General features: G+C 39.5%; 2 protein-coding genes across 8 annotated transcripts; both read left to right on the top strand.

The window, feature by feature from the left end:
* The first annotated feature begins 317 nt into the window (after positions 1-317).
* On the top strand, positions 318-21,255 carry myrf (myelin regulatory factor). 7 transcript variants are annotated; one of them, XM_086298823.1, is made up of 27 exons: positions 318-926; positions 8,623-8,713; positions 8,844-9,125; positions 9,584-9,645; positions 10,270-10,492; positions 10,591-10,667; positions 10,856-10,970; positions 11,633-11,828; positions 11,928-12,004; positions 12,099-12,209; positions 12,303-12,408; positions 14,801-15,001; positions 15,172-15,280; positions 15,451-15,560; positions 15,642-15,802; positions 15,892-15,964; positions 16,073-16,155; positions 16,738-16,806; positions 16,907-16,990; positions 17,202-17,269; positions 17,382-17,456; positions 17,534-17,761; positions 17,931-18,024; positions 18,317-18,379; positions 18,661-18,766; positions 18,948-19,022; positions 19,159-21,255. In XM_086298823.1, exons 1-27 carry the CDS (start codon positions 875-877, stop codon positions 19,240-19,242), a joined length of 3,075 nt encoding a protein of 1,024 aa, XP_086154949.1. In that variant the 5' UTR covers positions 318-874; the 3' UTR covers positions 19,243-21,255. The 7 variants fall into 7 exon arrangements, with proteins under 7 accessions (XP_086154949.1, XP_086154945.1, XP_086154947.1 ...); XM_086298819.1 differs by having other exon boundaries at positions 10,591-10,688; XM_086298821.1 differs by having other exon boundaries at positions 319-926; positions 10,591-10,688; positions 12,303-12,393.
* A 426-nt stretch (positions 21,256-21,681) lies between these two features.
* tmem258 (transmembrane protein 258) lies at positions 21,682-23,776 on the top strand. The gene is made up of 4 exons (XM_086298832.1): positions 21,682-21,839; positions 22,140-22,249; positions 23,383-23,511; positions 23,609-23,776. The coding sequence occupies exons 1-3, from the start codon at positions 21,837-21,839 to the stop codon at positions 23,507-23,509; spliced, it is 240 nt and encodes a 79-aa protein (XP_086154958.1). The 5' UTR covers positions 21,682-21,836; the 3' UTR covers positions 23,510-23,511; positions 23,609-23,776.
* Positions 23,777-23,851: the final 75 nt, after the last annotated feature.

The raw sequence follows: 23,851 nt of genomic DNA, 5'->3' as shown, positions 1-23,851 counted from the left end.
AAATGACAGCAGATTTGTTTAAAGTTATTGCCCATAACTTGTTTAGGAGCATTATAACACTGAAACAAAATAAATAAAAATAAGATCTAGTTAAAGGAAATAATCAGTTGTTTTGTAAAGGGATAGTGAAACTAAAAGAAAACTCCAAGTTAAAACAAAATAATGATAATAAGAGTGAAGCAATGCCAAATTCATATTGAAACTATCTGTAAAGACAGACCACAGAGTATCTGGGTCCTCACAGAAACTTTAAAGTTTTTTCCTTTTTTTTCTCCTGGGATGTTCGCAGCAGCACATCCCTCACCTGCCTCAGCTCCTCTCCTCCGACTCTGCTGCTCACATCCTGTCTGAGAGGGAGAGGCAAAGGAGGAAGAGACTCAACCTGAGGGAGTCAACTTTAACCCTTTTTAATAATTTTCTAACTTTTCATTTAACCGTCGACTTTTTCTCCCAGTGTCCCCCAGGAGGCTGCAGATCGCTTTTAAGAACGCAAACCAAACATTACTATGAAGCGTGTGGGAGCTGAAGGGAAGGCGCGACTAAAGGGACGTTTCTAATGATTTTCTTACAGAGACTTTTAGTGACAATTTAATTGAAAAAAAAAAAACAAATCGACCGAGATTAAAGCTTTAAAGTTATATTCAGCTGAAACGACGAAGAACATACAGAATATTAATCCAGTTCCAAGGTTTGATTATTTGAACAGGAGGAAAGAAGTTCTTCGCAAACGGTGGATTGAAGCGCAAGTAGAAAAAAAGTCGCGATAATTGTAAATTAGAGTCCGGGATGTTTGTGTGAATGTTTCCCCGATCCGAATTGATTTCGTTCGGAAAAGGGGAGACTTTCATGGATTTTTTATGTGGGACCCGCTAGGATGGACCAGGACGTGGTAGATGAAACAGAAGCGTTACAGAGATTTTTTGAAGGTAAGACTTTCTGATTATTATAAAGTTTCTTCTTAAAACTTCAGAGAAAAGTGGTCTTTTTAAATTTATATAACCCGACCTTACTTCTAGAAAACTGCATTTCGTGAAGAAAATAAGCGCCGATCTGTTTTTGAATATTTCTTTTTGTTAATTCCACTTTTACGCACAGCATCAGTGTGAAAAACCCCTCCGCTGTTTTAATTTACCGGATACGGCAGGTGGTTAACATGAGATGATAGATTGGGTGGTCATATGAGAAAGTTTCTCTTTCACAGTAAATGTTTCCTATATGCTGCCCTCCTAAAAAAATAATACTTATATTGTTAAAATTCAGGAGGGTTAACGGGTTCGGGGAGAGTGGGTCGGTGGGTGAGGAGGTGGGGGCAAAAGTGCTGGTGATGGGGAACAGATCAAGTAAAACTGGGAATCCTAAGAGCAAAAAATGAGTTGGAGGAGGGTGGGGTTGAGGGTTGAAAGGGTAGGAATTCAAGTGAAGATAAATGTTGTGTTTTGTAAATGTGCTGCAGGCACGGTGTGTGTGTTGTTGGTGTTAGAGACGCGATCATCATGTTGCAAACAAATGTGTCACGTTAGCCAGCAGTTATGCTGCAAGGCTTTGGACAAAATCAGTCTTCAGACTTGTATTTCGTGTAATTTCAGCAGGTAGACTTTATTTTTCTAAACTGATGTTTCTCTTTGTTTGGTTTCTGCTGTGACGTTGACGTCCTCGGATGAGCTGCCTGTCTTGAGTTCAATTATTCAGTCGCAATTTGAGTAATTGCCTGACTTCATGAGCCTTTTTTCTTCTCTGAAATTTCTCATCACATGTGGCACAAGAAAACCCCATTATTCAAATTACAAGAGTTTCCCTGTGTATTGAGTGACTGTGTAATTTGTGTAAATAATAAAAGAACAACGAAGACCAAAAAAAAAAGAAACACAACAGAAGGAAAAAAAAATAAGTCAACATAACAAATTCACACTTTACCAATTTGTTTGTTTGTTTGTTTTTTAATTGAATAAATAACTTTTCCAGGGAGCGTCAGGTGCACATATACAAAAACACTCTACATGACAAGTTATCTGTGAAGAGGCTTAGCACTTTATTATAGTACACACTTAGTGCTGACTTAAATATACACAGCCATCCATGACTGTCAGAGGTTTCTCGCCATTCTGAGAGGAATTTAGTGTGTTTACATTCTTGCTTTGGGAGTAAGAGAGATGTTCTTACTTTGGCTTTATTTCAGCCGCTCTCGCTTGGGCTAAAATGTCAACTTGTCCATGAGAAGTATAAAGTACGTGCTTATTGTCCTCTTTCTCCTAACTACCCCTTATGATTTTGATGCCACAAGTGTTCGTCTGATATTGAATTGAAGATTTGACTTTAAAGTGGAGTGAAAGTCGAAAATCTGCAAATCTGAATACATGAGATAATTAAGCTGGGGTCTTTCAGTCATGCCTGAAACACAAACAGACGTGCACGCACACACACAGCTCTATAATGGATTTCAGCACCAGGTAAACTGTTGTAATGGTGAAATATGTATACATTCACTTTAATGTACATTCCTGACATAGCCCTGGTAGCTGTTAAATGCAATGAGGTGAGACTGGTGTTTCTCCTCGGGTATTTGGCCTCTCGCTCTCTTTCTCTCTGACTCCATTAGAGTGACAGTTAGCAGACAGGGCGAGGAGGTGAGATAGTGCAGGCTCAGGGTGGAGAGAAACTGGCTGGGTTGAGGGAAAACCCAACGAAAGCACCAACCCCCTCAAAACTTGACCTTCTCCTCTCTGACTCACTATAGTGACTCGAAGTCGAGCCGTGTGTGAGCGCAACGTTTAACAGTAACATTTGTTGCTGTTGTCTTGGGTTTCTCCATCAGGTAAACAAACGATTGGTTGAATCATCTGTGTGAGATTTTCCAGCCTCAAAATGAGTTCGAAATATGGTGGGGAGGAAAAAAAGTGTGGATCCAGTTGACGTTACAAGGCGTGTTAGCGGGCCTGTGTAGCTGCACCTACACAGAGGAATCAGTGACGCCTACCTTACTCATCAAATCATTTTTTGTAAAATATTTTCCCAATTAAAAGATTCATTACTTTCTTTTCAAAATGACACAAAGAGCCAGCACAATCACACAAAGATATCCAGTCTACAGTCACAAAAAATAAAGAAACCCAGCAAGTTCACCCAGTTAACAAGCTGGAACCTTGGAACAAAAGGGCACAAATGATGAAGTGATATAAAAATATTGCTAATGAATGCTGCTGGCTTTCCAGGCACTTGGTTACAAATCAGTTTCATCACTTTCAAACGTACCCATGCAGATGGAGGATGCTGTTATTTCTGTACCTGCCAGAAATAATGAAATAATGAAAACAAAAAAACAATCTTTGAGCCTATAACCACTTAACAAGTCTAAAGGTGGATTAATAATTTTCTTGGTTCAAGAGCAATCCATGACCTGGGTTACTAAGTCCCGCAGTACTCCCACAGTCACGGTGAATAATGGATAAGAAGGCTGTCACTTAGATGGTTCCTCTGATTCATGGATTTAGCAATGAAATGCTGGTTGAGGAGTTTATTGTTTTTGAGCAGCCAGGCTTACTGCGCTTACAAGTGGGTTCTATTTTTCATTGTCCCGCCCCACTCCCTTCACTTCAAACTGCCATCCCACTAATCCTCAGGTAGCGAATGTTGTTTACGGCTCCACTCGACATCAGGAGATTAAGTTCATGTTTGTGTGCAATAATTTGCAGGCAGGTAACAGATAGTGTTAACAGAACAAATTTGCTGTGAAGACTCTGCTTCTTATTGGATGTTTAGACTGCATCTTCCATATTTGATTAGTAAGCAATAACTGAGGTCTTCTTTACTTCTCTGTGTCTAAACGCGTTATCATAAGAAAACCTTTTTTTTTCATCGTCTGCTACACGTTGCTCCGCATCTTATCTTTATTCCTCTATTTTTTTCCCCTTTTCAGCGTCTTCTCCCTCTTTGTTTCGCCATGCTCTGTAGCTCTGTCTTGCACTGACCCTCGACCTCACAGTTGCAGTGTTTCGCTGCTTTCCAGCCTCTCTCTCTGTGTCCCGGTCCCAGCCGTGTTACTCCTATAATCTCCTGAGCCAGGTCCACCGGTGCGACCAGTGCTTGTATGCGACAAGGGCTGTGTGTGGTAGCCTGGTACAGCCCTTTCTCATGACTGGGAAATAATCCTCATTATAACAGCCTTTCTCACACACACACACGTGAACATATACACAGTATGACACACACATACATTTAGGTACTCTAATCTACGGCTTTCAGGTCTGCAGGAGAAAGGTTTTTTAGCCCGAGTAGGGAAACATGTGAAAAATAGACAGGAATTGTTCTTCTCATCTTCTGTTTCAGGTGTTTTCAACTCAAGGACTTCAACATGCTTTGGCTACGTGCAGGTACTCTGAGCCGCTCTGTCCACTCTGTTTCTGTCTAGATTCAACTTGTTAGTCTGCACCCAATGAGGGGGCTTTCTGTTCATCTCACTCAATAATATCTGTGTCCAAGGGATGCTCTGCACTCTTTTAATGGTAACTCTGTCATGTTAACAAATAGAGAAGACCAGTAACCTTAGAGTTATGTCCAGCTAGTCTAACGCCTTCTACTGATGATTTCACACATTAACTGTAATCTGTAGGTGCTATCCCCATGTCTCTAGTTTGAGCTGCATTTTTGAGAGCAGCTGAGTTATTGTTAGGCTGTGCGCGTGGATGAAATTGACATTATCTGAATGCATCAGGTTTTTTTATAGATTTTTACGGGGAGGGGGCTAGTTCAAATGGGACGGTGAAAAACAGATAAATAGAGAACCTTTTTGTTAAAAGCAGGCTTATATATCAATGAAATCCCAAATCCAGACTCTAGCAATCAATACTTTCTACAAATATAACTTTAATGCTCGTTAAAAAAAAGTTTTTTTTTAGTTTTTTTTTACTGTAATTATTATTGTTGGTTAATCGTGCGTTGTGTTCTTGGTGTGCGTATGTGCGGCCAAGTTCACTGTAGTCCAACTGTTTGCTAATCAGGTGGACTTTGTTCACTCTTAGTTAAGATACTCACTAAGTGTTTAATTATTAACATGTTCATGCAAGCGCATGCAAATCTCATTTGGATGCGAAAATCAATAACGTTTAGAAAATTTGTTGAAGATTAGAATTGTTTTTTTTGTTTGCTTTTTTTCTTAACTGTCATTAACCTTGATAATAGTTTACATATGTGTCCTCCAATTGGAAGTGGTGCCCTTGAGCCCTCCGTTTAGGGAAAAAGGAGGGAAAAACTGAGGAGGAATCTCTGTTCAAGGATCTAGATGTTGCATGTAATGGAAAAACAGTCCAGTCGATTCACACTGTTGATGATAAATGTATAGTTTGGAAAGATGTTAAGACCGTGACCCAAGAGGATGATGAGTAACCTTGATGTGGTGCCAAAAACAAAACACCTGAGTAACATGACACTTTAACTGAAGAGGTCATGTGACTCGGGATTCTAACTTCATGATGCTTTGACTTAGCACAACCTCAGCCAAGGCCACTGTCCTATTTTACACAGGGAAGTGATGCCGATGCAGCTTGGGAGGTATAATTTTTAAAAAAAAAGAAAAATTTAATTTGTGCGTTTAACCAAATGCTATGAGTGAAACTGTGATTAACAAGCTCTCCCACACTCAGTCCTCTGTCTTTACAAGCAAGGCATTGAAATGGTGGCAAAACACACACACTCATGAGCATAAAAACAAGTGCGTGTTCACATGTGCACGCGTATGCGTACTCACACAGGCACACACACACATACATCCCTCTCAGCCCCTAATCTCTCAAAGGGCGAGTCTGTATCGAAGTTGGACTGACAATCACTTCACTGTTCCTCACTGAGCACAGCTGGACAACGAAAAACATGGAGGACAGGGAAATGTATACATCCAGTTCACAACAACTGAAGAGAAAGCGATTTAATAATCGGTGCATTTTTTATTAGTAGTAAAACACAAAGTGATGGGGTAAAGTTGCAACAGTGAAAGTGTATTCCAATTCCTGACATCCTTGTCTGACGATAACTGAACTTTACTCTTGCTTTAGCCCCAATATTTAGACCTGTGCTGTTGTACTGGTGTCTCTATCGGGTGTCCAGTCTTTATTTAAGTCACAGTCGTTGTATCAGGTTTGAATCGCATGTTGCAAAGATTTTACTCTTACCTTCTTCTCAACACAGTGATAAATGGAGCTAACTGTGATTTTCCATTTATTTTCTAAAGTCGCTGCTTATATGGACAAACAAGGTTGAAACATATAGCTCCCTTTAACCCTGTGAGATTTCACTGTTTAGCTGTTCTTCCACTGCTTTACTGTTAACTGGACTGCTGCAACACTTATGGTGTTGTCAGCTGGAGCAGATAGCTGTTTTTTGTTCTGTTTTTTAACACAAAGACTTTCAGTGAAAGTGGAGGAACTAAAGAGTTGGTAGAGACCAAAACAGAAAGAGAGCAAATATTAGCTCTACATTATCTAACCGGCCACAATGATTTTTCAAATTGCCCACAAGCTTTTGCTATGCCACCCTAAAAGCTGACATTATCCAACTATTGTATTCCTGAACTATTTAAATTTCTGCTGAGTGAAAAAGAAATCTAATAACTGCAGATTTAAGTAATTGAAGTCCATAAATGTTATGTTAGAGACAAAGGCATAATTCAATAAATACATTTAAGTCGCATCTCTGTTTGGTAGGGATCGGTTTCTACTGGGCAGAAAGATGGTCTGTCTCATATTTTCCCTTCAGTTTTCCTCTCTGTTTTTCCGCTATAGCTAGAACCCTTAGACATTAAACTTGCATTCTGCCCATCCTTCCCCCCTCTCTCCCCTTTCTCCTTAGCCTCCATCTATCTGCCCTCCCCTCTCCCTCTATCTCTCAATTTTTTCTTATCAGTCCTGCCAGCTCAAATTTACTGCCTCTTTGGGTGGGGTGCACATCTGGATCTTATTTAAGGGGAACCATCCTGCTTTTCTCCCTTTGCACTGGCATGTATTAGGAGACATTCACCATCTGTTTCTTCCCAGTGAAAACAAGACAGTTTACATCATAAATAGTGCACCATAAGGATTTATGATGTCAAACTGTCGAATTTTATTTGATTAGCTTGAGACCAGCGGTTTAGTCTGTTGCCTTAATGATTAAGACTTATAACTTTTTTTTTTTGCTGTACACTTTGGGGTTTTTATTCAAAATACAATGTTGTCTAATAAACTGTCTGTGGTGATGAGTCAAAATGTTTAAAGTGGGTTCAGAGAAACTGTGGCACGAGTACTATAAAGCGACCTTTTCGTTTGGTTTCAGGTAAACTGAACGAAGTTAGTAGATGTTTTTATTTTAAAAGGAAAGTGAGAAACATTTTCCAATGTTAACACAAAAATTCCTTGCATTCCCAACTGAGTAGCTGCTTAATCTATCAGAGGAAGAGTATGTGTGAGTGTGTGTGTGTGTGTGTGTGGGGGGGGGGGGGGGGTGAAAGAAAGAGAGAGAATGAGCAAGAGAAAGAAAGTCTGAGGTTCACTGACCACCCACTATACCAGCCCCCCTCCCAACCACACTGTGCCCAGCACAGTTTGGGACAATTTTAGTGACAGCTTTAGCGAAAGTCTCACCTTCGTGTAACACTCGAGATGAATGTTCTGTTTGACATAGTAAATGCCAGTTTTTATAACCTGGTTTACTCTTTTCTAAATATATCCATAAGAATGTGCTCGTCCTACATATTGGCATTTTAAAGATTAGGTGGGGTCATGTGTTTGGGATTTGTGAGGCTTTGCCTCTCAAAGGGTAAAAATGCCGCAGGGTTGGAATAAGGATTTGGAAATGATTGAAAATGTGTTTCTAACTCACCTTTAAGATGAACTTAAATTTCAACAAAGAAGAAAAATACTGACAATAAAATCCTGCAGTCATACTCAAACAAGTGTATGCCCAAAATTTTGATTGCGTGTAAATTTTCCATGTAATTTCATTACAGAAGTACAATATTAAACATTCAATTTAATGCAGTCTGGTTAAATTAAATTGACTTGATTTGTACACATTCAGTTTGCATTAAAGATTAATTATTTAAACAAATAAACCTTTGATTTTATATGCTTAAGCAAAATTAGAATTTTTCCCTGTTTAGGAAAAAAAAAAATTCTAAGGATTTTGTCCAAGGTTGAAACGGTGACGTAAAGTGATTCCAGTTGCTTTGTGTAAGATTAGAAACATGCTATCCATTTACCATTCCAGTCTATATGTGTAACCACTTAGTGGCACTGAATCATAAGCATGTAATGATAACTACCAGATCCTAGTTGCTCACTCCTGAAATGATGATGTTTAAATTGTTTAAAAGCCAATCACAGCTCTTCTTTTTCCACGATTTTCAATTATATGTTCAAGAAAACATAACGACCTTTTAATCCATGAATGTGTTGATATCACATGCTCTACTGAGTTTATAATATGTTTTAATGTTCGTTTTGTGTTATGTTTTTAGATAGGGAATGGTTACAACACAGGCTTATGTGGAAACCGCAACTCTCGTGGCACTGAGTGAAGTTGCTGAAAGACTCCTTTTGCTAATCCCCAGATGCTCTCTATCTCCCCTCCATGTTCCCAACCCTGCCTTCACCACAGGTCATGATATTACCAGCTCTCTGGAACCAGCCAACATCGACACCAGTATCCTGGAAGAGTACATCAGCAAGGAGGACGATAGTGCTGACATGTCAGTAGGGACTCTGAACCAACCCAGCAACGTCAAAACAACATCCGCCAACCACATCAGATCATGTTGTTACAAAGGAATTTGTTTTTCCTGATAAGGCTAATCCTTTTTTCTTCTTCTTTTCTCCCAGCTGTTTCTCAGAGGTCCACAGCACCCCAGGACCAAATTATTCATCTCCCCAAGCAGGAGTGTCCTCCTCTGGAGGGTTGGTGTGTGGTGTGAGCCCCCCTATTCCACTACGCCAAGGAGCCCCTCCACCTGGGCCCCCTAGCTGCCAGAACGCCTACCCCCCAGGTCCATCGCTGGGCCTCCGACACGGCTACCCCTGTCTGGCACAGCAACAGCAGCAGCAACACCAGCAACAGCAGCAGGCTCACGTCAAACCTGAGCACAGGGGCCATTACGCTCCAGGGTGAGCACAATAGCATGGTGTTAGATGGATAGAGGTACAGGGAGGACACAAAACATAACGTGAGTTGATGAAAAGGAGTGCAGATCCTAGATGCTCTTGGCACCTCACAACCTACAGCTCCATTATGCAATCAATACTTAATCAAGCGTCATTTGAACAAATAAAGCTTCAGACGCTCAAGAGGGGGAGGGAGACTGATAACAGCCAGAGAGAAAGAGAGTCAAATTACGTCCTGCAAAAAAAATTCAGACACACACATCTCGTGTAAAGGGCTTGTACATGAGAGTGATCCCAGGTTCTGCCTTAGATATAATGGCAGTTGGAAAACAAGAAGAATGCATGGGGACGATTTCTAGCACGGTAGAATTTTAAATATAGCTCTGATTATAAAATCTTGCTATTGTTAGTTTGTGAGGGTAACATCTACTACCTTATTTGTTTTTATATTTGTTTATTAGGACACTACCTGAGTCACCCCCAGACTCCAGCTCAGAACCGTACTCTCCCCAACAGGTGAATGGTGAGTAACAAGTGTTTTTTCTCTCTCCTTAAAAAGAGAAAAGTCAAACGAGCTCCAATAATAAGGAAAAGAAGTGGTGCTTTAAATCAAAGAAAGTGGGAGAAAATATGAAAGGTTTACACAGGTTAAACTTCTCTGAGTCAATATCTGTTAGTCATCAGTTTGGTGTGTTTGAACAAGCAGAAACTCCGAGTTCATTTTGCAAACAATTCGATACCTAACAAGACACTAAAGGAAGCTGGGGTCTGGTATTTATTAATGTTTTAATATTCTACATTTTCTGAACACGTTCATTTCAGGTGCACTTTTCAGTTCAGCGTACAAGCTGAATACCGGCCGTGCCCAAAGTCACATTTCTATGCCGCTCAAACACCTGTGTTGGTATTAGTGAAAAAGGTGTGGAATGGTGTTATCTGATGGGCACCCCTTCAGTTTGAAACAATAGAAAAAGACCTTTAGCCAAGGTTGGAGGACAGCAGAATAAACTACAGAAAGAAATGCAAAACAGGAGGATTGATATGTAGGAGGAAATTTACATTCTGAGTGTGAAAAAGGAGCCACAAGGGCCGACAGTTTGTAGAACAATGTAACCATAATTCTCCTTTCCCAATGGGTTTTTTTTAGATCCTCACATGATCAGGACCATGACTCCAGAGAACATGTGCCACATGACTCCAACGCCGCCTCTCCCACCACACGGGCACTATCCCAGCATGCATCGGGACATGTACCTGAAGCCTGAGCCCATGATATCCCAGTACGCCATTGGACCGGCTGCAAGCGGAAGTGGAGACATGCAGCAGACGCAGATGCTTCATCAGTTACTTCAGCACCCTCAGGGTCAAGAGTGAGTCATGACGATGCACAGGGTTGAGGAGTTGGGGGGGATTGCGTTGCCCAGAGAGAATGATGGCTAATCTTTACAATTTCTTTCTCTCACAGCAGCGTTCCTGCTCATCAAGCAAAGAAGAGGAAGCACTCTGACTCTCCCAACAGCACCCTGAATTCCCAAATCCTCACAGGTATCATCAAACAAGAACCAGGTAGGCAGGCATCTTCTTTTCCCCCCTTCCTCACCTCCTCTACTTCACCTTCTCTCCACTGCCCTTAAACTCTAACACAGATATAGACGCTTACAGAACAGATATGAACATTATTAACAGTCCTTGGTCACCCTTTAATAGCCCACATTTCAAACTGTTTTTCACAGGTTTAATGCAGGATGCAGACAATGCCTACCTGGACCCAAATTATCAGTGCATTAAGTGGCAACCTCACCAGCAGAACAAGTGGACGCTGCTATATGATGCCAACTGCAAAGAGCTGTGGGTGGAAGTTCACTTGCACACGTTGTAATGTTTATTTGGAACGAAAAGAGCAGAAATACCCCCACAGAGGCTCAAAAATGAGAGGAGTCTTAATTAGTTAAATGGATAATGTGAACAAAGTGTATAGCGGGAGTGCCAAAGGAATAGGAGTGTTGCAAAAAAGGCCTCTAAATTCCTCAGTGGTGAGCTGTGCGGGGGAGTGACGAGCACAGGGTTTCGGCTTAGAAAGGCAACGTGAGGAGGGGGTATAGGGAAAAAAATTAGCGTGCACCTTCTTATGCACTCACAGTGCCAAAATAAAAAGAAGTATAGGTAGGGAGGAGGGTTAGAATGAACTCACTAGACCTTTCAGATATGTTATCAAAACCACCTGGTTGACCATCACAACTTTTAGAACGCCATGCCTACTTAAAACAGAGAAGAAAGACAAAGAAAGAGTCTTTTCATTTATTATGAAGTTCTTTTTTTTATTCAGATCTTTTAGGAATCTCAAATACGTACACCTATTTTATTAGGCTACAGTGTAATTGATTTAAAATTAATGTTAAGGACAGATAAATCCACGTGCATGTCTTTGTCTTTAGTGATAAAAATACGGAAACTATGAAGTTTCCTGTGTGTTCCTAGTGTTAAGATGCTTTCTCTTTCCCTGCTTTTAGCCCGATGCCAACCTACCGTGTTGACGCTGACAAAGGCTTCAACTTCTCCTTAGCTGATGATGCTTTTGTTTGCCAGAAGAAGAACCATTTTCAGGTCACGGTATACATCGGCATGCTTGGAGATCCCAAGTATGTCAAGACAAGCGAAGGACTGCAGCCCATTGATTGTTTTTATCTCAAACTTAATGGAGTAAAGGTGAAGGCAACATCGAGGCAGCAGTATTGTGACTGGCTATAGTATTTATTAGTTCTGTAGTATATTGACTGCATGGGTTATTTCTGCCTTCACTGCCAGGTGGAAGCCATGAATCAGTCCATCAGTGTGGAGCAGTCGCAGTCCGACCGCAGCAAGAGACCTTTCAAGCCAGTCCTGTGAGTTTGAGGTTTTTAATTGAGAAACAGTAAATAGCTGTAGTGGTTTTGTTTTTTCATTTTTAAATAATCTCTTGATTTTTGTCTCTTTCAGTGTCACTTTGCCTTCAGATCAGGTCACTAAGGTCACAGTGGGACGGCTCCATTTTAGCGAGACCACAGCAAATAACATGAGAAAGAAGGGCAAGCCAAACCCTGATCAGAGGTGAAAAGCCACTGCACGTAAAAATACCACACGCTTTGCTCACAGGCCAAGTTCGGGTAGTCACATCTACCTCGGATTATTCTGCCTTTCCAGGTATTTCATGCTGGTGGTGGCGCTCCATGCACAGTCCCACAATCAGAGCTACACTGTGGCTGCTCATGTGTCTGAGAGGATCATCGTCAGGGTAACGTCTGGCCATGTCTGTCTGCTTCCTACAACAATCATATCCCTTGTGAATGTGACACCTTACTCTTTGTCTGCTATGCACACCTTTCTGTAATACACTATTTCTCACATCATCTTCTCTCTTTTCTGTTCTTTCCATTAGTTTTATCTGCATGCCTGTAATCTTCATTACACCTCAAATACTTTTGTTTAGAAGAGTTCATATTATGAAACAAAGCGCATTGTTACTGTCTTGTAACAACTGTATATCTTTTTTAAAAACCTACTATTCATGAACTAAGTACAACAGTCTGGATTTATGCTTGCATTTTAAATTCATCACGTTTTATATCTTTTGAATGTATCTAAAATGTTAAAATCCCCAAATTTTGAAATCAATTGTTTTTGCTGGACAGTGACAGTGTTGTCATTAACCTACTCAGATAGCAATATTTGCTTACAATGTGGTTCTCTTGTGGTTCACTTTTAGCCTTTACTGACAGTGATGAGCGTTGCTATCTCAATTCAGCCACACCTTAAACAGTAACCCTCATTTCATTATATTTTGCTTCCAAAGAGACAGACTTTCTTGTAATTTTTTAAAAGTGGTTGTTATGACGCTCCCACACTCATGAAAGCCATGGCTTGCTGTTGATTGGCTGCCATGGGAGAACCATCAGCTAATGCAGGGTACCTGTGTCTTGCAGGCTATAAAAGCTGGCCCAGATGAACTGCTCAGTCTCTCTTCTACTCCACCTGACACAACCTATTGATGAAGTTTTGATTAGGTTATGTTTATTACATCATTTTATATTTTAATATATTTAAACTCTCTCCTTATCACCTACTTTTACCCAGTTTGTGACAGTGGTCTTGAGCATTCTTATGACATTGGCTTTTTTCCCCCCTCATTTTTGTTCGAGTCTTTGTACCTGATATTTTCAGAATAATATATTTTTTTTGTAAAGCCACACACATACCTATAACGTGTTAAAAAAAATCACCTAACTGAAGGGAAGATCCGGTGGTGTGTCAATTTTAAATTGTATCTTTAGGCACTCACTACCAAACAGATCATTTGTTTCTATTTCTTCACTCAATTTTACAAAAAATGCCAAAAATAACATAGTTTGATGGGGTTAAAATAACATTTTTGCACCAACAAGGTGATTTCCACAGAGCACAAAAACTTGGCACATCTCAGCATGGTGTGGAGCGTGTTCTTAAAAATGTATGAAAACTGGACAATTGTAGGACAAAACAATAAGTTGCAGGTCTCGAGCATATAAACAGCGTCTTAAAGTCATGTCCTTAAAAAATATACTGATCCATCTACTGTTTACTAAAGCCTGACCAGAAATGACCCCAGTAAAAAGATGTCAAGAAGCCTTCTTAGGAAAGGGAAGCTGGGAGAAAAGGTTGAGGTACGCTAAACTACACAAGACCTGGACTAAAAATCAATGGCAACAGGTCTGATGGAGTGGTGAATCTTTAAATCTTCAGCAATATGTTCCAAACTCATGGTTTGGGGCTGCATTTCAGAAAGCGGTGTTGGGGAACTTGTCAAAATTGATGGAAGTATGAATCCAGAAATCTCTCTGATTTTGATCTGCCATGCAATACCATCTAGAAAGCCTCTGACTTGCTTCTTTTTTCAGCATGACCACGATCACAGTCTGTCATGAATCGACCTCCCCAGAGTCTGAATCTCAGTATTATTGAAGCAGAATGGGTCCATCTTGACAGAGAGCAAAAATATAAAAAATGAGGGGTGGCTTGAGACTTTTGCACAACACTGTATATGAGCCAGACCGTAGGCACATCAGGCCATTACAACATTTGACACTGATATAATTGACTTATAAGTGGCAAAGGTAATCCTGACATATCTAATATGTATGCTATCTGGGTAGATTTGTAAAGCATATGATTACAAAGTATGATAGCAAATATTAGAAGAGCTTTTTGACTGTGACACGTACATTTGCTTATTGTTAGACAATGACTTATTAAACACTAAATAAGCTTGTCTGCTTTCTTGCAAAAAGCAAGATGAGAAGATGTTACACATCTCTGCACGGTAATGCCGGTTAGCTTAGCTTAGCCTAGCATAGCAGCAATACAGAACTGGAACAGCTCGGTTACTTTTGGTTGTTTGTATGATGTGTTGCCTGCCCATGTAAACAAATGAAAAGTGTTTATAGTTGTAAGGCAGAGTCATCATTTTATAATGACTCACTTAGAAAACGTCTGCTTGGATCTTCTTATCTTGTTTGCGGGAAAGCAAATAAGCATATATTCCTAAATGTCAACCTGTTTTTTGGAGCATTGCATCTATCTTTAAAAAAAGCTTTTTTTATTATAACATTTTCAAAATCCCAATCACACGTTTTCTTTGTATCTCCTTCTTTGCTTCTCTGCGACAGGCATCCAACCCAGGCCAGTTTGAAAGCGACAACGAGGTGCTGTGGCAGCGTGGACAACTGCCAGACTCCGTCTACCACCACGGGAGAGTCGGTGTCAATACAGACAGACCGGACGAGGCCCTCGTTGTCCATGGCAACCTGAAGGTCATGGGCTCCCTTGTGCACCCATCTGACATCAGGGCCAAAGAAAATGTCCAGGAGGTCAGGATGGCACTCACAGTACATGTGTGCCTCAAAACTCTCAGCGTGTCATTGTGTGTTTTCAGCACACCATCGTGAATCATGCCATCCAAGTCATGTCATGTTGTATTCTTCATCTGCAACGTTAGCGTTGTGTTTTCATACCATCTGCACATTCTGTCTGCGTGTAGGTCGACACCACAGACAATTTAAAACGGATTTCTCAGATGAGGCTGGTCCATTATCAATACAAGCCTGAGTTTGCTGCCACCGTGGGCATAGAGAACACTGCAGAGACTGGTAACAACTTCCTAAAAAAAACTGTACAAGTTTAAATCTTGCATTTCAGCATCTCATTTGTTTGTGCAGTATATCATGCTATCATCTCAATGTCTTCATTTAGTATAAGTCCATTGTTAAGTATATCCTGCATTAATCTGTGAGGGCTTGCTTGGTGTATCCTTCTGCAGGAGTGATTGCTCAAGAGGTTCAACAAATTTTGCCTGAGGCAGTGAAAGAGGGGGGTGATGTGGTGTGTGCAAATGGAGAAACTATTTCCAACCTATTAGTTGTCAACAAGGTAATGAAAGTTCAGGCATGCATACAGTACCGTGCTCAAAGTCATTACCATCAACTCTGATTGCTTCCTCTAATTTCAAAGGAGCGTATCTTTATGGAGAACGTCGGCGCGGTGAAGGAGCTGTGTAAGCTGACGGACAACCTGGAGACTCGTATCGATGAGCTGGAGCGTTGGAGCCGCAAACTGGCCAAACTGCGTCGCTTTGACAGCATGAAGAGCACCGTGAGCGGGGGCACGGTCAGGTAAGAAAAATTCATTTACACATTATCACACAATGACAGTATGACCGTAAAGGTTAAAGAAATTACTTGTGTTTTTCTTGTTAATGTAGCCAGTCAGGAAGTTATTTTAGCAGGACAGGAAGTGGCCCACTAAAGAAAAAGACAGTCAACCCAGGAAGCAAGGTGCGTGATGATACTAGTGTTTTCTTTTCTCCCTTCGTTATTGTTGTTATTGTTCTGTTTTTGAAGTAAAATGTGCTCATTTAATTACATCTGATCTGCTTATTGCAGAATTTACCTCCAGATCAGGGCTGCATCAGTCAGAAGTTCATGCAGGGAACCATCCTGGCACTGGTTGTGGTCATGGCTTTCAGGTTAGAGGAGATAATGTGTTTGGTGAGGGGACATTAAACCCTAGACTATATTTAAAAGATGGAAATAGACACCATTCATCATCCATTTGTTCAAGCCCCAACTTTATGCCTCAAGTTGAGAATTTTGGCTGTTTTTTTCCCCTTTTTCTAAACATCACAAGCAAGTGGTGGATCTCTCTGAAAAATGCATGCTCTTATTACAGTGATTTAATACGCCATACCTTAAAGTATACTTCGCTTTGTCATGTATTTTACTCTAAAAGTATTTCACTCAAACCAAATAAGACTGAATCAAAACAGAGTTGAAACTACCAACTGAGATGATAAACTCAAAATGTTTACCAAGTTCATAAATTAAGTGAGAAAAAGAGCTATTTTCTGATAAATTTCTATGTAACTGTACTTCTTGCTGCAACAAAAGGAGTCGCCCCCTGCTGACCATTATAAACAATGCGAATGTTTTTAAACCAGTCAAACAGCAGATGCAACGCCCATCTTTTTTATATTGTCTATGAGTGGGCCAATAAAAAACGGATACATGATATGATGATGTTGATTTATTGGATCTTTATTTGTCCACAGTGTCATTTCCATGTCTGTCCTTTATGTACTCACTCTTCACCACAGAGGAGATGTCACTGAGAAAGATGGGTATGTGTTTTTAACACACAAACACCTTGTAGTAAAATGAAATTCATTTTTCACTTCTTTGTTAATGCCTTTCTATATAATCTGTCCCTGCTTTCTGTAGCTATGTTCCTTCCTGTGTTCTCTACATCTCTTGGATGCCCATCTTCACTGCCACTATAACTGTCTGTCCACCTGTCTGCCCATGGTACACAATCAACACCCAGTCCTACTACTCAAATTTCCTGATCTGCTCCTTCAGTCTTATCTTTGATTGCTTAGTAGGGCGTTTCTTTTGTTCTGTCTGAAAGGAGATCATGAGTCACATATCTAAGCATTCTTAAACTGTCTTTTACATTAAGTGTATCATTACTTGAACTAAACCATGTCCTCCTCCTGTACCAATGAATCTGATGCAGGTCAAGAGCTGAAGTGGGATCTTCCCGCAAGGGTCCAGATACTCCATTGTCCACTACCCTTGCACCAGGTGAGTGGAGGCTCTTATCAAATGACCACGCGGGATCAACTTTCACTGTTAAGTAGTAGTGTGAATAGTTTTGCTTATCTGATTTCATTCTGTTTCCTCAAAACTCCTGCAGCTTGCTGTTCAACCACAGCCATAAACAACCAATCAGCTGCTGTTTCAACAATGAGTAACAACCAATCCACACCAGGTATCAAAGTCTCTGGTAATGTGAAAAAAGTCTTGTTTCTGAATGTCCATACACATTTATTATTTCTCCCTCTCTAGCTTTTAGCAGCCTAGTTCCTACACCCGGCCTGATTAACAAGAAGGCCAAGTCCAGACTAATGGACAAAGATCACAACAGAAACCGTCTGAGTCACACATCAGCACCCATTTATTTTGCCAAGTCCAAAAGGCCGAGCCCTGAAGAGACGGATGGAGCGGGAGCCATCAACCGTCTTCCTGGTGGGCAGCATCCACTGCCACGCAGACAACGCAGCCTGCACACAAAGGGTAAAAATCACAGCCCAGCCAGAGCACTTTCTTGACACGCATAATATGCAGTATGCAAACACAGTAAGGCCTTTTGTTTGACGATGGCAAACAAAAATTGTCTGCATGCTGTACAAAGGAATGCTATTAGTTTAGCGTCTAATGCTATTTTATTCCCTCTTTTTTTCAGGAGTGAAATCGTCTCCCTCTCTCAGTAGCTTATATATCATGGAGACAAACCAAGAAATCAAACTGCAAAACTGTGCAACAGCCAAAAGCTGCAGGTAAACACACAAAGGTTACTCTAATGTAGAGTTATGTGTACATTTTCACTATGAAAAACAAGTAAACACTAAAAAGAAAGAAACAAGAACAGTTTTATTGTGCCTTGGATGTTTTTGAACCCTATTGTAGGGATTTATTTTTATTTTTTTTGCTAACATGGCTGGAGTTGGGAATATGGTCACTATCAACCCAGTATCGCTTCATCATCTGGAGTGTTACGTTATCAGTGCATTACAACTTTGCATTATTAATGTTGCATGTTAATGCACCTTTTCTCTGTCTCATCTCTAGCTACACGGTATCACTTCATGGAAAAAGAAATTCCTCCATGTCACAAATCACGTTACACATGACGTGAGTACGCAAACGCCATCTGCAATAACAATAGCAAAGTTTTGATTTATAAACAAATGAATTCATAGTAATGTTTTACGTTTCCTAGAAAGACTTGTGGGGTTTGGTACTAACTACAAACTAATGGATGGAACTACTGTAGCTGCTTTCTCATGAAATAATTTCTCATATATTAAGCTTCAAATTGCACATTTACATTTTCAACATTCAACATGCGAGATATTGTTGGGAGATTATCAGGAAATAAAAGACCAAGATAAAATAAAGCTTTACCAACACAGGTCTACAAACAGCTTGTGGGTACGACAATGTGGAGCCACCAAGGGACGTTTATGCCCCAACCACACAGAAACACAGCTCTATAATGAACAGAGTACATCAACAAAGGTACTTAATGGCATTTATATATTCCTCATCTCTCATATAATGAAAATATTTTTCATTGTTTTGTCAGTTGATGCTGCCCTAATTATATAATACTGATATTATACAAAATATTTCCTACATTACTGTAATTTTCTCATTTTTTGAATGAGATATTCCTATGTTCTTTCTGCTTCTCTCTAAGGGGACTCATCACTTGTGGTCGGTGCCTGTGCTGCCTTACCAGGACATCACCTATCACTTTCGTGTCTCCCTGTCTGTGAGTAACCTGGTCCTCCAAAACATACAGTCATCATGGATGCTCTTCTGCGTTCTGTAATCTGTTCATGGTTGTTTTGGTAAAGTCAGAAGTGAGTAATAAATTCTGTTTTTCTTACACTCTTTTTTGTTAACAGAGTGACAGAGTGAGCTGTGACACTGAAGGAAAATCTACACCGTACTCTGACTACCATTTTCTCATAGAAAGCAGCTGCGTGTGAGGAAGCAGATGATGCATCCCAGTCCCTTTACAGTATACCATATTTCTCCATTTGTATGCGGTTATGATGGGATCAAGTTTTGTCTAATTATTGTACATTATTTTAAAGATATTCAAACAGAGCAAATGATTTACTGTACCACCACTGTAGTCCCTTTCATATGTATATGCATTAAGACATCTCCTTTTGCTGTGATCACTGGAGTTTGAAACACTGTATATGACTTTTTTTTCTGTTGATGACTGAAACTGAAAACTGTGTCGTACCACTGTTAACTGCTAATGTAAAAGTAACACACTTAGTTCATAGCTCAACAATTTTTATTTTTTAAATTTGTTACTCGTCACTATGTCTTCCATTCCTAATATAAGCCGTAACATTGTTTTTAGCAGAATTTTCTAAATCAAGTCCAGGCTACGATGTTACAACAGAAGGCACTGCAAACATACACTATGGATCTGTATGTACAACAAAACCAGTCACAACTGGTTTGGAAGAATACTTTTCAATACTTTTATACACTGGAGAGGAGATCTGCTGAAGGCCACGGTAAATGGTTGCAGCTAGCACTGAAAAGATACCTCAGTAGTGCACAGTGTCTGCAGTGGGGCTTTGTGCTGAGTCTGCAGCAGTTAACTGTACTGCCTATCCTAATGCAGCCCCTGACTAAAAGCCGTGCACAGAGGTATGCACACTCTGTGGCATTTCTGTCTCAATCGTGACACTGAATTAAACACCAAGTTGTTACATGTTAATGCCTATTACTACATAGAAACTGCTTCTTAAATGCATTAAAAACACCTCAAAACCTCTGAGCTGTGCACATTGTAGCAGATTCCTTAGAGGATTTAATATGTTAAGACTGGAAAGCATAGAACTCACAGGAAAATAACATGATGCACTGAGAGCTCGCTGAGTCCAGCACTGACAATATTTCAAGAAACACTGGAATAGCTTACACTGTATCTTGCTAACTGGACAATGCTGGTAAGGCAATAAATATGAATATGAAATATGTCATTTCATGTGCATGCCCAATCAATTTCTCTAAAACGGTACATTGTAGCTGAGATGCTGCTCCAGCTTGGAAGTTCTTGTCTTAATGCCTTGATCACAAACCTACGAGGAAATTCATTTACACACATATAAAACTGGATTCTATACACTGGACTCTTTCCTCTGTTTTTCTGGATGTTTTTTAAAACAATTTTTCCTTTGCTTATACAGCTAAGTATATGCAGTGATAATATGTTTGATATAACTGATTTGTATTATGTTTTTGTTTTGTATTAGCTTCACTTGTCTCAAAGGAAATCTCCATTTAACTTCAGACGTTGTGGTTTTGTTGCATTTACTGAAATTTGCTTTTCAATCCTTGTCCCGTATGTGTCTTTATGAAGAAAAAAAAACACATTTATATTAAATAGGAAAAGCCATCAGATAAAGTTTATGCACTCTGTAATAATATGAAAATTCTGTACATGCTTTCACTATAATTATTATGACTTCAGTGGGTATATGGTATTATTTTAGCTTATTTATAATTCACCAGCTAGCATAATGAAACCACTGTAGCACTTTTTGCACTGTGTATATATATATATATATATATACAAAAAAGGCTTTTGCTGTATCCAGTGCACCAGACTGGTGTCAGACACTTTGGTAGAACTGGGTTGTTTGTAACTGTATAGCTTCATTTTTTTGTCACTACCAATGCTCCTTTTTATCGGGTGTGTTTTTAGCATATTGTTGGGGGGGTTTTTTTGTTTGTTTTTTTTGTAGTTGATTTTGATATCAATGATATATTAACTTTCAGCTACTGGAGCCAAGGAATGATTGATAAACATTAAAACATGCATATATTAAAAGGCCCATGTGTAAAGCAAAAAAAACGCAAAAGACTAAAGCTCAGTGACTACATTAATATCACTACTTTTCATTTTCAAAGCTTTTGTCAATAAATATGCTGTAACACTATAAATGCATGCAGTAAATAAATTTACTATTACATTTCCTGAGGTTTTATTTCATTTTATGCTGTTTAGTCTACCTGCTCTATAAGACCACTATGGATGTGTATGGAATCATTTTAGTTATTATCTCATTATTTTCACTTACTAAGTATCTTGAAAATTCCCCTCACTTCTAAGTGACTGTGAAATTTCGAGCTACTAACCCGAGATAAATCAGAAAGAAACAAACGGTGAGCTTAAAAAAAAAAAAAAAAAAAAAAGCTGTTCATTCAGCCCGTTAGATGGCAGTCGACGGTTTATGAACAGTCTTTACCACAACCCTGAAATTTGCCTGGTAGGTAGCAGGTAGGTAGCTGGCAATCAACACAACAAAATCCAGCAAATGATTAGCATAGCGGAATATGACAGTTTCGGCACATGTAGAGTGGACATGTAGACCTGAAAATCGACAGTCCAGGAGAAAGACACACTCAAAGAAATAAGCGCCTGAAAGGCTAAAATGAGCAGGGAGAATGTCCCCTTCCTTAAACGTCATCTGTGCGTCAGGATACCAGGAAGTGTTAGTCAGTACGTGGCCTTTTCATCTGTGCAGCAGCAGGAGCTCCGCTTCATTACAAAATGGTAGCAACTGTAGCTTTAATATTATTTAATTTACTTTGACTCTTAAATATAGACGTTTTATCTTTGAATGTGATTCTGCAATGAACCAGTAAAAAAATGAGTTTTATATGAAACCTTGTTATCAGTGAAAATCATTGACGTTAGCCGATGTGTTAGCTAAATGAGATACTAGCTCATTTGCAGCACTGCTTTGAAGATTCTCTGTATTATGGCTGGAGTGTGAATTAGAGCAACAACTTTTTTTTTAACCCTTGTGCCGGCTTGTTTCTGTTTTGTTTTGTTTTTCTTCTGTGGCTGTAGGAACTCGAGGCCATGACCAGATACACCAGCCCGGTGAACCCGGCTGTGTTCCCCCACCTCACTGTGGTGCTGCTGGCTATCGGCATGTTCTTCACCGCCTGGTTCTTCGTGTATCCTTTTTAATTTTTGAATGTTGCAGTCGATTTACTGTAAGTTAACTTGCATCAGAGCTGGCCAAAGTCGTCACTAAGTGCAGTAATTAAAGAAAACAAAACTTCATACTGGAACTTGTTTTCATAGTCGATGCCATTGGACAGTAAACCCCAATAATCAGATGATTGCCTGTGAGCCAGTACTTGGAGACACTGGGGTGGAAGAACCCATTTTTTTACAGGAAGAAACGTTAGCAGAACTAGGTTTAGGGAGGGACAGCTGTCGACTGCCTGAGGGGAAGGAAGACAAAAGAGGAGAGCATAGAGGACAGACTTTGGGAAAGATGAATGTTATCAACACAGAGTAGTGGGGTAGAAACAGCTCAGTATTCTGAGCCTATATCAGCGTAAATAATGAGCAGTTACACAGTCAAACAATCTAGCAAAACTACCAGCTTTATGAAAAGAAAGCTGCAAGCCTGATTTTTATTTTTATTTTAATTTTTTTTAAATAAAGAGGTTGTCTCCCAAACTGGGGTAGGGAATATGTCTAAAATTAAGTATTGCAGGATGTGAATCAAGCCATGTTATGCAAGGACGATTAACATGTTATTGTGCGTCTCATGGCATTACCCATTTGTTTGTTTTGCAAGTTGATTTCATTTCATTAGTCTGTTTAGATTTCTTTATCAGATGATATAGAGATTATGTAAATGACTGAGGCTCCGGTGAGTGGAATTAGATAATTAATGTATGCCAACCACCCTGTTTATATGTTCACTTTTTAAGCATTTTACGCCATAAGAATATTTTTATTTATTCAGCTATTTTTTGAAAAATACTGTATAAATCAAACTTTAATGTTGACTTTATGAGTTAAGGATTTTTGCAATAAGTGGTTGTTAAAGAAGTAGTTTTTGATGTTAGATAAACATCTAGTTCATGCCAATTAAGCAGTGGTATCCAATCTGTTTATTTTAAAAATCTTAATTTTAGATTGAGCTGTCACAATTTTTTTTTTAAATAATGAAGGCAGTACATCATGTATAATAAACCGGTTGCATAACTATATTCAGCAGTGCTGCATAAGAGATTAGGCTTAAAATAGAACAAAGACTCTAATCTTTGAGTTGGCCTTAGCTTTTCATCAGCTATGAGGTGACATCAACAAAATACACACGGGACGTCTACAAAGAGCTGCTGATCTCCCTCGTGGCATCACTTTTCATGGGGTTTGGTGTGCTGTTCCTACTACTCTGGGTTGGGATATATGTATGAAGGTACATTCAAACTCTGTCCTTATTTTTTTTTTTAATGCAGTAGTTTTAATTTAGAGTTGCTGAAACCATCAACACTCATTGTTTTCTGCCGTTTCAGGTGACTGACTTTAAAAAAAAAAGAAAGAAATGAAAGACACATTCCAGTGTAACAAAGGACATCACACACAACATGAACTGGACTTTGGATTAATTGGACTGCACTGACAATATTTTGGGATCACATGGACTCTGGATTTTGTTTCACAAGTAAAGGGGATTTGTACAACCTTTGGTGTGTTTCTTTGTTCATCCTGACAGCTTCAGTGTTTACAATAATCAACACATCCCATAATGAAACAGA

This window comes from Aulonocara sp. 'chitande type north' Nkhata Bay, linkage group LG7 (assembly GCF_057382095.1).
Source record: "Aulonocara sp. 'chitande type north' Nkhata Bay isolate Kocher_YH1m ecotype deep benthic linkage group LG7, A_spYH_male_GT1.1, whole genome shotgun sequence".
In the NCBI taxonomy this organism is placed as follows: Eukaryota; Metazoa; Chordata; class Actinopteri; order Cichliformes; family Cichlidae; genus Aulonocara; species Aulonocara sp. 'chitande type north' Nkhata Bay.
This window is presented reverse-complemented; position numbering and strand designations above follow the sequence as displayed.

Excerpts from the sequence above, each read along its gene's own strand:
- myrf (XM_086298818.1), top strand. The coding sequence starts at position 875 with ATGGACCAGGACGTGGTAGATGAAACAGAAGCGTTACAGAGATTTTTT. Across the intron at positions 15,803-15,891 it reads GTGAGCGGGGGCACGGTCAG|CCAGTCAGGAAGTTATTTTA; the intron begins GTAAGAAAAATT and ends TTGTTAATGTAG. Across the intron at positions 18,380-18,660 it reads CAAATCACGTTACACATGAC|GTCTACAAACAGCTTGTGGG; the intron begins GTGAGTACGCAA and ends TTACCAACACAG.
- tmem258 (XM_086298832.1), top strand. Across the intron at positions 22,250-23,382 it reads TTCACCGCCTGGTTCTTCGT|CTATGAGGTGACATCAACAA; the intron begins GTATCCTTTTTA and ends GCTTTTCATCAG.